This window comes from Megalobrama amblycephala, linkage group LG12 (genome assembly GCF_018812025.1).
Source record: "Megalobrama amblycephala isolate DHTTF-2021 linkage group LG12, ASM1881202v1, whole genome shotgun sequence".
NCBI lineage: Eukaryota > Metazoa > Chordata > Actinopteri > Cypriniformes > Xenocyprididae > Megalobrama > Megalobrama amblycephala.
In genome coordinates this window covers 9,842,952-9,856,911 of record NC_063055.1, presented here as the reverse complement: position 1 = coordinate 9,856,911, position 13,960 = coordinate 9,842,952, and the positions used below count along the sequence as shown (strand labels likewise).

General features: G+C 37.9%; 1 protein-coding gene across 8 annotated transcripts in view; it reads right to left on the bottom strand.

Annotated features, from left to right (window-relative positions):
* Positions 1–13,960, bottom strand: part of LOC125279483 (voltage-dependent R-type calcium channel subunit alpha-1E) — a 166,763-nt gene that overhangs the window by 133,928 nt on the left and 18,875 nt on the right. For all 8 annotated transcript variants that reach the window (XM_048209205.1, XM_048209203.1, XM_048209210.1 and 5 more), the window contains exon 2: positions 5,701–6,196. In XM_048209205.1, the coding sequence (XP_048065162.1) occupies positions 5,701–6,170 (470 nt within the window). In that variant the 5' untranslated portion in view covers positions 6,171–6,196. The remainder of the gene's footprint in view (positions 1–5,700; positions 6,197–13,960) is intronic.

Genomic DNA, 13,960 nt, shown 5'->3' with positions numbered 1-13,960 from the left:
GACCAACATTTTCCACTTTTGATATCACTCCTAGCGCGAACTTACTACTGTAGTAATTTAATATTTGTTTAGTTCTCACCAAAGCTCGCGCTATTTTGCTGTAGATCATTAAACTGTTAAGCTGCCTCAGAAGTCTGTCCGAAATCAGTTTTGTGAGGTGCCTTACAAGTCATTGCTTGATAAGGCAACGAGGCAACAAGTCAGCTGCCTAGGTTTTCGGATGCAGCCGCGAACTCCCCGCTGTAACTAGACCTGCGGGTGTCGCTGTTTGACTGTTTCTTTTAAAAAACGAGTCACTTTTACACTTTTTAATGTCAAATTTTGTAACATTTACGTTGTTTTATTTTTGCAATATCGACTATTTTCTCATCCAGTTTTTTTAAGGAGGCACTGCCTCCCTTGCCTCCTCGGAGGAAACGCCCCTGGAATATTAATATATGAGCACGGAGAAAATGACAGCAAACTCCCAAGCACAAGGGAGAAATGCAAAAGAATATTTAAAAGGGCTAATAATACTTTGATTACGTTTACAAGGACTACAGTCTCATGATAAACAACACGTAGTTTAACACAGAAAGAATAAAGACATAGTTTATTTTTTGTCCATTTTTCTTTGAATTTATCTAAATCAGTCTTTTGTCTATTAGAATAATCATGTCATTTACCCCTTTTCCACCAAGGCAGTTTGAGTGCTGGTTCGGAGCCAAAGCCTAGTTTCAAATCAGTTCTTTGTCTTTCAACACACAAAGCACCAGCTCCGAACCAGGAAAAGTGGTTCGTAAGTAGCACCAAAACATTGCTGGGCTAGAAGTAAGAACCGCTTGCGTCAGGGGCTGGGGGCGGGGTTACCGTGACCAACAAGACACTTGTGACCGGCATTTTTGAAATAGCAGCTCGATTGTAATCGCCGTCCATATACAAATTACGGCGAGCCGTGTTTGGATGCCGATGTAGGTTCGCAAAGCCATGAGCATCAACAGTAGTGAAACATCCGTGATTGTTGATAGAAGGCTTGTTCGAGATGCATCGGAGCAGCACGGACCATTTCGGCGGGTGCCGCGGATCCGCGGGAGTGTCTGAAGAGCATACGCCTCCTTGTGCTTTTGGATCGTTCTCGCGGTGCTTTGATGTCATGTGCCGATCGATCTGCGAGAAGCCGACGCATCTCGAACAAGCCTGGTGTGTTTGTGTTTGGTGCTGTGGCGCTAGCTTTGCTGTGAAATATGAGACGTATACAGTGACGTAAGACCTGGCTCTGTGCTGGCTCTCTAGCCCGTAGAAAGACAAAGGCTCGTCAGTTGAACCAACTCCGAACTGGCCCTAGCACTAGCTCTGAACTAGCACCCGGTTCGTGCTGGTGGAAAGGGGGTAACAGTCTTCAGATAGGCTACACCACTGTATCAGTGTCCAGTTTGCACATATATTTCATTTGAAGAAGACTTGATGAAATATGTGTGCATACACCGTGCTGGTTCATGTTTGGGGCAGGAAAATATGTGAAATATGTCTATAAAAAACTTTAAACACGGATACTTTATTCTGTATATGAGCTATGATCCACGTGGCTAGTGTTGTTAAACTCATCGCGGAGCTCCGCGCTGAAACCGATCATATGCTCGCTCCGCGTGTATATCGTAACAATCGTATTTTTCATGTGTTCGTATTCAAACTCTGGTTCTGGCTGCATCGCGGGCAAAATACAAACAACACTCATGTGTTTGCTGTGCTGGGGGAAACATACATAGGCCTTCGGCTCGCGTGTTCTCCGCTGTAATGCGATCTCATGCAAAAATATTTTCCATTTGTGCTGGTAGATTACAGCAAAACAATCCACATGCACCCAAACTTCTGCTCTGGTCGCAGGAAACGCATTTTTGTGTTGTAGCACTGAGGAAACGAGCACCTAGGACCCATGTCTCTGAATGACAAGAGACAGAGGCAAGAGAAGTGATACTTCCTCATGCATAATACTGCAATTATAATCTTATGCATACTACAGTGCAGTGATTGGATTGAATGAGCTTTATGTCATGAATAAATGCAGAGAAGCATCAGAAACGGTTGACATCAGCATGTTCGACCAGCCCATACTGGAGCCAATCAGCACTCCGGATCTTGCCGCATGTACACGATGACGTCAGATTTTGTGACGTTGCTCCGACTTTGCTTTTCAAACCGGAAGACAGAAATCGCTCTGAAAAATGCAAAAATAACTAATTTCCACTTTTAAATCAAATTAATGAGTACCTTTAGTGTTTTCAATGATGTGCAGCCTATACATATCTGTTCACAGGTCCAGGGAACAAATCAGTATGCTGATATGTGCTGCCCAGCTCAGCAGGATCTAGCAGGATCTGGAGCCTGTAAGAGTGTGTGAGCATGTCTCAGGGGCGTTAGGGTCATTATGGCCCCTCATACTGTGTTTAAAGCCAAATGATAGGTAATCATTTCAGAAGTACAATGTCCTAGCACAGCAAGATACGGCTCTCTCTTTCTCTTTATACTGTACACTCTTTTTACTAGTCACTTACACACATGGAAGTGCTTCAGCGGTGATGTACTTTCATCTGCTTCTATTGTTTTTTCTCTCTAAATAATACTTTGTAATATTACTTCTTACTTATATATAGTATAATAAAATTCATTTATGAGACATTGATTACCAAGAAAAATAGATGAAAGGCACTTTTAAGCCTAATAACACCTATTTTAAAATATAGCTGCAAGCAGCAATTACGGGGCCAAGCACAAAAACAGCACACAAGCCAGCCAACATGGCTGTGAGCATCAGACCATCTGCAACAGGGAGCAATTAAAGACCTATTAAGATCATTTTAGGCAAAAGAGCTGAAAAATGATCAAAAATGAGGATTTACCGTTTCATCACTTTCGACCAAAAGGTGGCGCTGTGACCAAATTAATGTGGTATGGTCAGAGTGAGGTGACAATGACACTTACAAAGTTTGGTGTCAATATGTCAAAGCATTGCAGAGATACAGCTTCAAGAGTCGTTTTTGCATCATGCCTCAAATTCTTTACTCTGGTTTACGAAAACGGTTTGACGTATCGACTTGAAATCCATAACATTTTGTCGGCATGGTCTGAAGATGATACGGTTTGATTTTAGTAAAAATCGGAGCAACGGTCTAGGAGGAGTTCGAAAAAGTAGGTTTTTAAAGAAAAAACTATATGGCGGACAGGAAGTTCAGCCGACTATGGCAAATTTGATATCTGTGTTCTCGGCATGACCCAAGGAATCCATTAAGACCAGTTTCATTACAATGAGTTAAAATTGTCAAAAGTTATTAGCATTTTTGTAAATTTTGTTATAACTTTTGACCACAAGGTGGCGCTGGTATGTAACTTCTCCGGCTCCTTCAGGGCATTGTGCTGATGACCCATACTGAGTTTCGTAAAGATACGCTAGAGCGTTCGTAAAATACAGCATTTTAGCACAAAATTCAAAATGGCCGACGGCCAAAACGGCTGATATGGAAAAATTGGGTATCCTCCGACTCGGCATGATTCCCCGAATCTAACGAGACCAGATTTATGATTTTTGGACAAACCCATCAGAAGTTATAAGCAAAAAGGACCATATTTCATATCTCTGCACCAGTAGGTGGTGCTGCGCCGAAACACTGCATGGTACCTCAGGTCATGCTTATGATGACATGTACCAAGTTTGGTCTGAATACGATAAAGCGTTGCGGAGATACAGCCTTACGTCTATTTCGCAAGTACTATGTACAATTCGTTCACGTGTTTTTCAAAAATGATTGGAGGAATCGACTTGAATTCCATAACTTTTTGTTGGCATGGTCTGAAGATGATCTGATTCAATTTTCGTGAAAATTGGAGTAACGGCCTAGGAGGGGTTTGAAAAAGTAGGTTTTTCAGAAAATTCAAAGTGGCGGAAAAATTTTCATGAAAATGATGCCATGCAATTGATTCGTCTTGACCCAAGGAATCAGAGGAAAAAAGAATTTTGTTTCTTCAAAAGTTATTAATATAAACATACGTGCAACTTTGGACAGCTGGTGGCGCTAGAGGGATTGAGTTAGAGACTGCAAATTTGCTGTGGACAAAGGATACACTGTCCTCTAATTGTGTGCCAAATTTCACAACTTTCCCGCAAACGGTTCTATGGGCTGCCACAGACTCCCAGAGCGGAAGAAGAAGCGGAAGAATAATAATAAAAAGAGTACAGAACGCCAACAATAACAATAGGTGCCTAAGCACCTTCGGTGCTTGGCCCCTAATAAAGATAAAGGCTCATAATACAAACAAAGAATTGCAAATAAATACTTTTTTATGCAGTTTTTTTCCTGAATTTGCCCTTTAAATAGTTAAATAGAGAGGCTTGCACCACAAATACAAATCTCGTATGTATGGATTATTATTGGATGATAAGTAACCATTGCAACTGTTACTTCTTAATAGAGAAAGCCTTTTCTATTCAGCTCATATAGTCTTTTTACTTAAATGACTACTGAAAATCATTCTTGATGCAACACACCTATAATTTCCCAGTGTTATGACATGTACTATATAAGGCAGCGATAACAAGTAAGCTCAGAGTGTTCTTTTCTGCCCATTTTCTCCTGGTTTAACAACTGTAAAACCCACACTGGCACGTCCTAATGATGAAAAAGCAGAGGATGAAGACTAGTCCTTAAAAGCACACAAAGCCAACTGTTTTATATACAAGGATCACCAATGGAACAAAATGAATGTGGGATCCCACATTTCCCTTGATATTGACTTGTAACCTGAAGTATATAGAATCTAATCATGATAATCTGACCCACTGTGGAACTAGTCAACTGATACAGGTTTCAATAACTGATGCCGATATCTGGAGAGCAGGTTTATATATGACTGATATATTGCTGACGCATATACTACAATTCAAAAGTTTGGGGTCGGCCTTTTGATACATCAGCCTTTGATATATTAGCCTGGATGATACGTCACTCTATTATCAGTGGAAACAAGGCTTTGTATCATTCTTAGCATGTCATCAAGTGATGGCACAAAAGTAAACGGTTACCCCACCACAATGCCTCAACACCAGTATAAGACATGGCACATATTCAGCCTATTCATGGTTATAGCTATCTTAAAAGAATTCTCACAAAAATGAGTAATCTTATACTCATTTTTTATTCATACTCATGTGGTTTCAAACCCATATGAGCTTCTTTCTTCCATGGAACACAAAAGAAGAAATTTTAATATTATACTGGTCACTCTTTTTCCATGCAATTACAATGAATGGCAACTGGAGCTTTCAAGCTCCAAAAACAACAACTTGTTGGTGTATCAGATATAGCTACTTCTCTCATGAATGCACTTTTAAGTGAATAATATCTGTTTCAATAAGTCTGTTCATCGCACAAAGCTATCGTATGCCTTAAGAAGACTTGGAACAGTCATTTGGACCACTTTTATTATAATTTTATGGTGTTTTTTGAAGCTTAAATGAAGCTTCTTCATTGAAATGGCAAAAGCAGAGGAACCAGAACATTAATAAAAATGTATTATTCTTACCGGTTTGAACGACATGAAGGAATTTTCATTTCTGGGTGAGCTATTACTTTTAGTGTGACCAATAAAAGCCAACCAATAAAGACATTTCTACAAAGAGTGCAAAGAGCTTATTAAATTGCATGCTGCGTGTATGCATGTGGCACTTACTCCCATTCCTTGCGCCGGGCCTGTGGGGTGCTCTGGATCTTGTGTGCCTGATGAGCTTTAATGATGTCCCGTTGCTCAATAAGTCCCCCCCTGCGTCGTTTAATGATATTCGGGCTGACGGGCATGTCGGGGTCCAGACCCAACGCGGCCGCCCCCTCGCACGACCCCCCCAGATCCAGGGAGGATGGCGCCAGACCCATCGGGCGGGGGACGTAGAGCGTATCGAAACTGGATGCATGGGACAGGAAGCTGTCAGACAGTCTCTGGGGCTCCAGGAGCGAACAGGAGCGGGAGCCGTCCTCCAGGGTTCCCCGGTGCTTGAGCCAGCTCTCCGGGTCCTTAGGCTGGAGGAGGAAACATTGTGGAGGCGGGCTCCCGCCACACATGCCCTGACCGAAAGAAGGGACTGCCAGGGCATTGCGGTCAGAGAGGGTCTGTGCGCTGACCGAACAAGTGCCCAATTCCAACATCCTGAGGACAGATTCTCAGCATTGTTCTGTTTAAAGAGAAAATAGGGAAAGGCGACAATTAAATCAGGTAGCAGGAATCCATTACGGGGCCTCATCATGCCTCCAAAAGACTGCAAGATGACTTAAAATTATTTAACATAAGACAAAACAAGCTTCCGATTCTGGGTTTTGATGGCCTTGAAAAACCTGAATATTAAAGGGTGACTTCTAGAAATGAGAAAAAGTATCTGTACAATAAAGTTTCATTTGTTAACATGAACTAACAATTAATAATTCTATTAACTGATTTATATACAAACACTTAAATTACAGACAAGTAAGTTTTTTATAATAAAAAAGTTATAATACTATCTTTTTAATGGTTTAACAACATTTAAATGGTTAATATCATAAAAACTTGACAAATTTATTCAAACATACATTAAATATTGAAAGAACAGTAAAAAAAAAACAGGTAATGAATAAAGGTAACTATCAGGTTTATGGTCATTGAATTGCTTTTCTGAAGTAATGTTACATGACATTGTTTTCAAGTTGTTTTATTGACATCTTTTCGAAGTTGAAATACTGATTGAGTGATTACATAAGACATGATTAATTTAGTAAGCTATACATGTTTATTTCATGCTGTAACTAGTAGTAAAGCGAAAGAGATGATCAGTTCACGTGCGCTTCGTGCTGCCGCTTCACTTGAACTGAGGCTCTACATCAATCTGTCACCCCACAATAAATAGCACCAAAATGATACTTATTGTTTGAATTTTGTTATTTTGTAATAGAATGGACAGAATTTTAAATCTGAAACTTTGTTTCATATCTAAAGTAACAAAGCACAAAGCTTAGTGTGATTTATTGTATGGGAGATATGCTACAAAGTTCTGTTCATTCATCAACTGAAAACAGAGACTAAAAGAACGATTCTTGGGATTTTCTTGGTTCATAAAAATTAGAGAAAATCAAGAAATATATATTTTTTTAACCCATCCCTACAAACAATTAAAGGTGCCCTAGATTATGTTTTTAAAAGATGTAATATAAGTCTAAGGTGTCCCCTGAATGTGTCTGTTAAGTTTCAGCTCAAAATACCCCATAGATTTTTTTTAATTAATTTTTTTAACTGCCTATTTTGGGGCATCATTATAAACGCGCCGATTTTATGCTGCGGCCCCTTTAAATCCCGTGCTCTCCGCCCACAGAGCTCGCGCTTGCCTTAAACAGTGCCTTAACAAAGTTTACACAGCTAATATAACCCTCAAAATGGATCTTTACAAAGTGTTCGTCATGCATGCGGCATGCATGCGTCGGATTATGTGAGTATTGTATACTGTTATATTGTTTACTTCTGATTTTGAATGAGTTTGATAGTGCTCCGTGGCTAACGGCTAATGCTACACTGTTGGAGAGATTTATAAAGAATGAAGTTGTGTTTATGAATTATACAGACTGCAAGTGTTTAAAAATGAAAATAGCGACGGCTCTCTTGTCTCCGTGAATACAGTAATAACCGATGGTAACTTAAACTACATTTAACAGTACATTAGCAACATGCTAATGAAACATTTAGAAAGACAGTTTACAAATATCACTAAAAATATCATGTTATCATGGATCATGTCAGTTATTATTGCTCCATCTGCCATTTTTCGCTATTGTTCTTGCTTGCTTACCTAGTCTGATGATTCAGCTGTGCACATCCAGACGTTAATACTGGCTGCCCTTGTCTAATGCCTTTTATAATGTTGGAAACGTGGGCTGGCATATGCAAATATTGGGGGCGTACACCCCGACTGTTACGTAACAGTCGGTGTTATGTTGAGATTCGCCTGTTCTTCTGAGGTCTTTTAAACAAATGAGATTTATATAAGAAGGAGGAAACAATGGAGTTTGAGACTCACTGTATGTCATTTCCATGTACTGAACTCTTGTTATTTAACTATGCCAAGATAAATAAAATTTTTCATTCGAGGGCACCTTTAACAACTGTATTTTTATTAACTAACACTGACAAATATTAAACGTTAAAGTTCACTGTTAGTTCATGTTAGTTAATACATTAACTAATGTTAACAAACGAGACCTTTTTTTTTAAGTGTTACTTTAAATCTTAAAAGGTCATGGAAATATCTATAAATTGATAAAATGTTCCTCTGTCAAGCTGTTACATATTTTATTTTGTAGAAATTGCTATTTGTGAGTAAAAAAATAACTTCACAATATTCACGAATGACTGGAAAAGTCAGTTCTTGAAATTTTAAGCTCTTGAATTACAGAATGTAATTTTTCTTTAAAAAAAAAACAAGCAGTTATTTCAGCAAAAGTACCAAAAATGTCTATAAGGGGTACTTGGACTCAAATAGGGGATACCATTGCACTGATAACAGGTTTTGGTCTACCAATGTGCAAAATTATTAACCTGACATGGAAATAAACAATTTTGCATCCTCAGCTTATTCACTGTCAAATGCAACACTAATTTAATGACATATTCCCTCTAGTCTCATTCACAAGGAGCCCTAATTGTTGCAGAAAGAATGCTGCCACTACAATGCTTGTTTAATGCTTTGCTTCTAAAACAATTTTGCGACAATGACAGGCTTTAAAAATCATGACAGTGTTCTAGTCACAATAACCTAATGAGGGAATCAGTTATGCAGCTTACAAACAAATTAAATCGTAATAAAATCCCAGCTAAGGTCACAAATCATGCAAAAGGATGTTATTAAACAATTCATTCATGTCTGTGTCCTCTCCATATTAGCTTCTCACATTAATGACAAAACATATCTAGAGTTCATTCAACAATGTAACAGTGACACAATTCTTTAGAGTAAATGCCAAGAACCCCAAATATGACGGATTCCTTTGTCTTAAAATAAATGTTTAGGACCCATTCATAGAAACATATTAAGCATGACATTACAAAACAATGTTTTCATCATGTTTCCTTCTGGACCATCAGTGAATGTTTGAATCTTTTGTAATAATTGCGTATTGAGTCCCACAATTGTCCTCAGTGTGAAAAGATGGATCTCAAAATCATACAGGAGGACCTGGAGGATTTTTCTGAAGAGCATTGGCCAGTTTAACTGCTCAGGTCAAACAAGCGACTCCCATCACAAAAAAAAAAAAGATGTATAGTAAGTATTGTATATTAAGTATATCTGAAGTTAAACATAACTTGGGCAGTCCTGAAAAGCAGATTTTGTGAAATCTTTGAAATTTTGATTGCATGATGATTCTCTATAGATTACTGTTGTTGCTGTTGAAATAGTATAGGCAAGTTATAGTTTAAAATAAAAGACATTTTCAGTGTGTATCTCTTCCTTTTTATTGCACCTTGTTTGCAGGGTCCAGCCAATTATTCGCCCCCTTTTAACATAGACACCATGAAGCAAGAGCTGACAGGGCATAAATTAGCAAGACTGGCCAAATAAAACAATGTGACTGAAAAATACAAACTGATCCTGCGCTCCGAGCTCTGTGATTCATCACGCAAATCTACGCAGAAGCGGCGTGGCATCTTATTAAACCCCAGCTGAAAATGGAGCAGCTGTTGACAGTTGCGGCAGGATGCAGGGGTGTTTCTGTTTAGACTATATTTACCATGGTGGCCCATATCCAACTTCATCTCAAACACTAATAAGGGTGAAATATAGTATGACGCTAGCCTTCGGTAAGTATGAAAAAGCCCAAATCCTGTTTAAAAGAGGATATTATTATCTCAGTGACGTAGCTGTGTATATGTAAATTGTATTGCTCAGCGGTTGCTCTTATAGTTAAAAAGAAATGGTGCTCATGGAGTTTTCGGATAAATTTCATACAAGTATCAACTCTGTCTTAGAGGTTTCTCCTAAAATTCCTTAGAAGAAATATAAATAGAAAGAAATTAGACAATTGTTGATACAGTATAGCAAGAATACACACTAAATCACAGTTTGAGACAATGCGATCTATTTTCCTTTTTCCTCAAAAGACAAATATTAAAGGCAAAAGACTTTAAAGAATGGCTCTCAGTCTTTTAGGTCTATAATTTCATTACTGTGAATTCAAGATGTCTGTAAGATGGAGATTTCTCAAATCAAATCAATCAAAATTATTCACCATTTAAACAACAAACAACATGTAAATATGCAAAAGCCTTCAGTATCACATCCCACCATTGTGAGAAGATATATTTCGTCATGCTTCCATTCAGACGCTAACTTTCTGTCCAATTGTAAGTCTCGCTGTAGCCTGACCCTTGGTGAGTTAATGACAGGCCACGTATTGACTCGGAAGTACAGGGATTAATTGCAGCTGCATAATAACGAATAAGAGCTTCCAACAGCGAGGGAGAAACATACACCTGCCTGTGCCAAGTTTCAGCGAAAGCCATTAATTAGACACTGATAAATGAAAAAGGAAGACGGATATTTGAAAAATAAAAATGCATTTGTACAAAAACAAAAACCAGAAAAGGTTCTCTGTGGCAGACTGTCAGTTAATTATGGATGTAATAGGTCCATTTCCTACAATGATGAGAGAAACCATCCTAAATGATCACAGACAGTAAATGAACCCAGAGCACGTCTGAACTAAACACATCTGAACAATGCCACTGTGATATTGTTTGCAAATGGATGAGTCAGTAGATATATATGTGTGTGACATTAACTGAAGTTTCAGACATCCTGGGAGTGCTTTTTGATGAAGTTTATTTCTGTAGAACTACTATGGTGTCAGATAACAACATGGTCTTTGATTTGACAGAGACCGGGACAAGTCATCACACTTTTTTTATTCCAAATGAATATTTCTCATGTAAGTTAATATCTTGGCTACAAGAAAAATAATGTTCATTTAACACTTGTTGACATTTTGTGACAACATCCCCAAATAGTGTGGCATGTTGTCAGATTATATGGGGTAAGTTGTCAAAACCTGCCATTAAACAGCCAATTATAGACTATTTACTGTCTTTTTAAATTGTAACATTAAAACAATAATGAAAAAAGGAGCAAAAGTGTAAAAATAGTAAAGGGATATTTAAAAATGAAAATAAAATGAATATTATTCCATGATTTACTCACCCTCAAGCAATCCTAGGTGTATATGACTATCTTCTTTCAGACTAACACAATCGGAGATTTATTTAAAAATATCCTGGCTCTTCCAAGCTTTATAATGGTGGTAAATAGTGGGGGGGATTCACCCATCCTTTATAAAAAATAATCCATATGGCTCCAGGGGGTTAATAAAGGACTTTTGAAGCCAAGCGATGCGTTTTTGTATGAAAAATATCCATATTTAAAACTTTATCAATTGAAATAACTAGCTTCCAGTGGACGACCATTCGCATACCGCGCAAGTCGCCAAATGAGTAACACCCTGACGCGATGTATGATGCAGGATGTAGGAGTAGCGTAAGCTTAGACACTTCTCACAGTTTAAACAAATAGGGCTGTGCAACAAACTCAAGCTCCTTTTCTCTTTTATCAAAATCATCCAACATTTCTCTTTAAAAACTATCATTTTAGACTTCTAATTCGTGACCAGTGTTTTGTTTTGCTCCATCCTCTGCGCTTTCACATTCATCATTACGTCATGCATAGTTTTTATAGATAATAAAGTTAATTCCCATTATAAAGCTTGGAGGAGCAAGGATATTTTTAAATATATCTCCCATTGTGTTCGTCTGAAAAAAGATAGTCATATACACGGATGGCTTGAGGGTGAGTAAATGATGGGATAATTCTCATTTTTGGGTGAACTAACACTTTAAGCCATCATTATGGCTAACAGATTTTGCAGTTAAATGTATAAAATTATAACATTTAAAACACATTTGAAATCTTTATGTATATGAATAGCCCTGGAGTCTCATAATATGGTGCTCCTGAATGATACCATGGTATTTACATAGTACTCCAAACTGCTTCAAGGAATACAATGGTTTTACCATGGTACATGTTCAAAAACCATGGTATTATGATGGTATATCTCAAAAAAACTGGTATCATCGCAGTACCATATACAAAAAGCCAAGGTAATAGAATGGTACGCACAAAATTCACATTTATAACACAAGTAAACACATTGTTATTGCAATATTTATCTATTTTCCATGAGATTCTGACAGAAAAAAACATCCAAACGATCTCAAGAAATATGAGCACAGCAGAGCATCTCCAGTAATAATCATTAATGGCAGTGAATGACGCAGATCCATTATTCTACTCAAATAGCTAACAAACAGCACCTGGACCAGGAAGAACGCAGCTGGTTGGGGTTATTCTTTTTATTAGTATGTTTATCTTTCCTTCCTACTGATATGTTTACCCGGCATCTTTAAAAGTACTTTATTTTAGTGAGTCATACGCCATTAGGAAAAGTAACATGCTTTTTCTTTTTTAACAATTTTGTAATATATATGCTGTATCTCTCAAAAACAGTCAATTATATCAGCAAAAGAGGAATGCAGGTGAACATGAGATGAATCAATCACAGGAAAGAAATACTCAAGTGAGATTGAAAAGAGAGACAATAATAAGAAATGGGCTGAGAATGGGAACAAGATATAATCCAGACTGACTCAAGTTCTTTCAAGTAAAACGGACAAAAGCGAACCATTTAGAGCCTTGAACACTAAGAACAGTGGACCGGATGTGTTAGCAAGGATGAGAGAGCGGAAGCATGCCCTCACGCTTTTCAGAGGAATTTGAACTCGAATCCCTCAGCGCTGGATAATTCAAGGTGAGGGTGAAAGAGCGCGTAACCTTTGCAAACACCTGCTACCCTGAACAAATCCCTTTTAAGCAGCAAAATCCCTTTTTGTCCTCCCCCTCTTTTCCTGCCCTCCTTCATCACCTCCGACACTTAGCAAGCCTGTCTCTGAGTATTATCAGAGCTCAAGTCAACAGAGACAGCCTGAAATACAGGAGATGAAATTGATTTCCCTTTATTGCTTTACCACAGGAGGTGAAGAGAACATCAGCAGTGGACCATTTCTATCTCATTAATGAGAACTTCTGAACCACCACAGCTCTTAGAATCTTTTCCATCTCATGCAAAAGAACACAAATACAGCTAAAAGCAGAAAGGACTTTTTATACGCCTCGCTAAAAGTCTACACAAAGGCCACAATCATACACATTAACACTCTACAATGAGAATACTAATAAAAAAACATGAATTTCAAGATATCATATCCTTACTCTTACTAAAAAGTGATATTTACCACAGCACTGGATGATTACCACATGTACGTACCATGGTATTTACCAAGAATTTAAATTCCAATTCCTTTTCAATTCCAATTCAATTCCTGAATTTAATTTGAATCGAGGTAGCATACATGCACAGAATTGCAATGCAAAACTGAATGTAAGGAAGTAGAATTCAAATTGAAGATATTCATAATTTTTTAAAATAAGAAATCCAAACAAATTTTTAATGTTGGCTTGGGATATTGTTTTATTAATAGAATTCATTCCCATTTATTCATGGCCACATTTAATTCATTTGTTCCCTTGTTTTAGTTAAATTGTGGCAATGTTTTACTAATTTGTTCCCTCATTTTAGTTAAAGAGTGGCCACGGATTAATTTGTCCCCTTGTTTTCATTTAGTTTAAACATGCCATATGCAGGGCTTATGTCTAAGTGTTAATCAGTTTGTGAGCCAAGTAGTATGTCCAATAGCATTCATAAAACAGTAGGATGACCTACTACTTATGGTGAGATTCCGAAGTGCACATTCAATGGCCACTTTACTATCCTGGGAGGATTTATGAATGGAGGTGAAGCAACGTTGA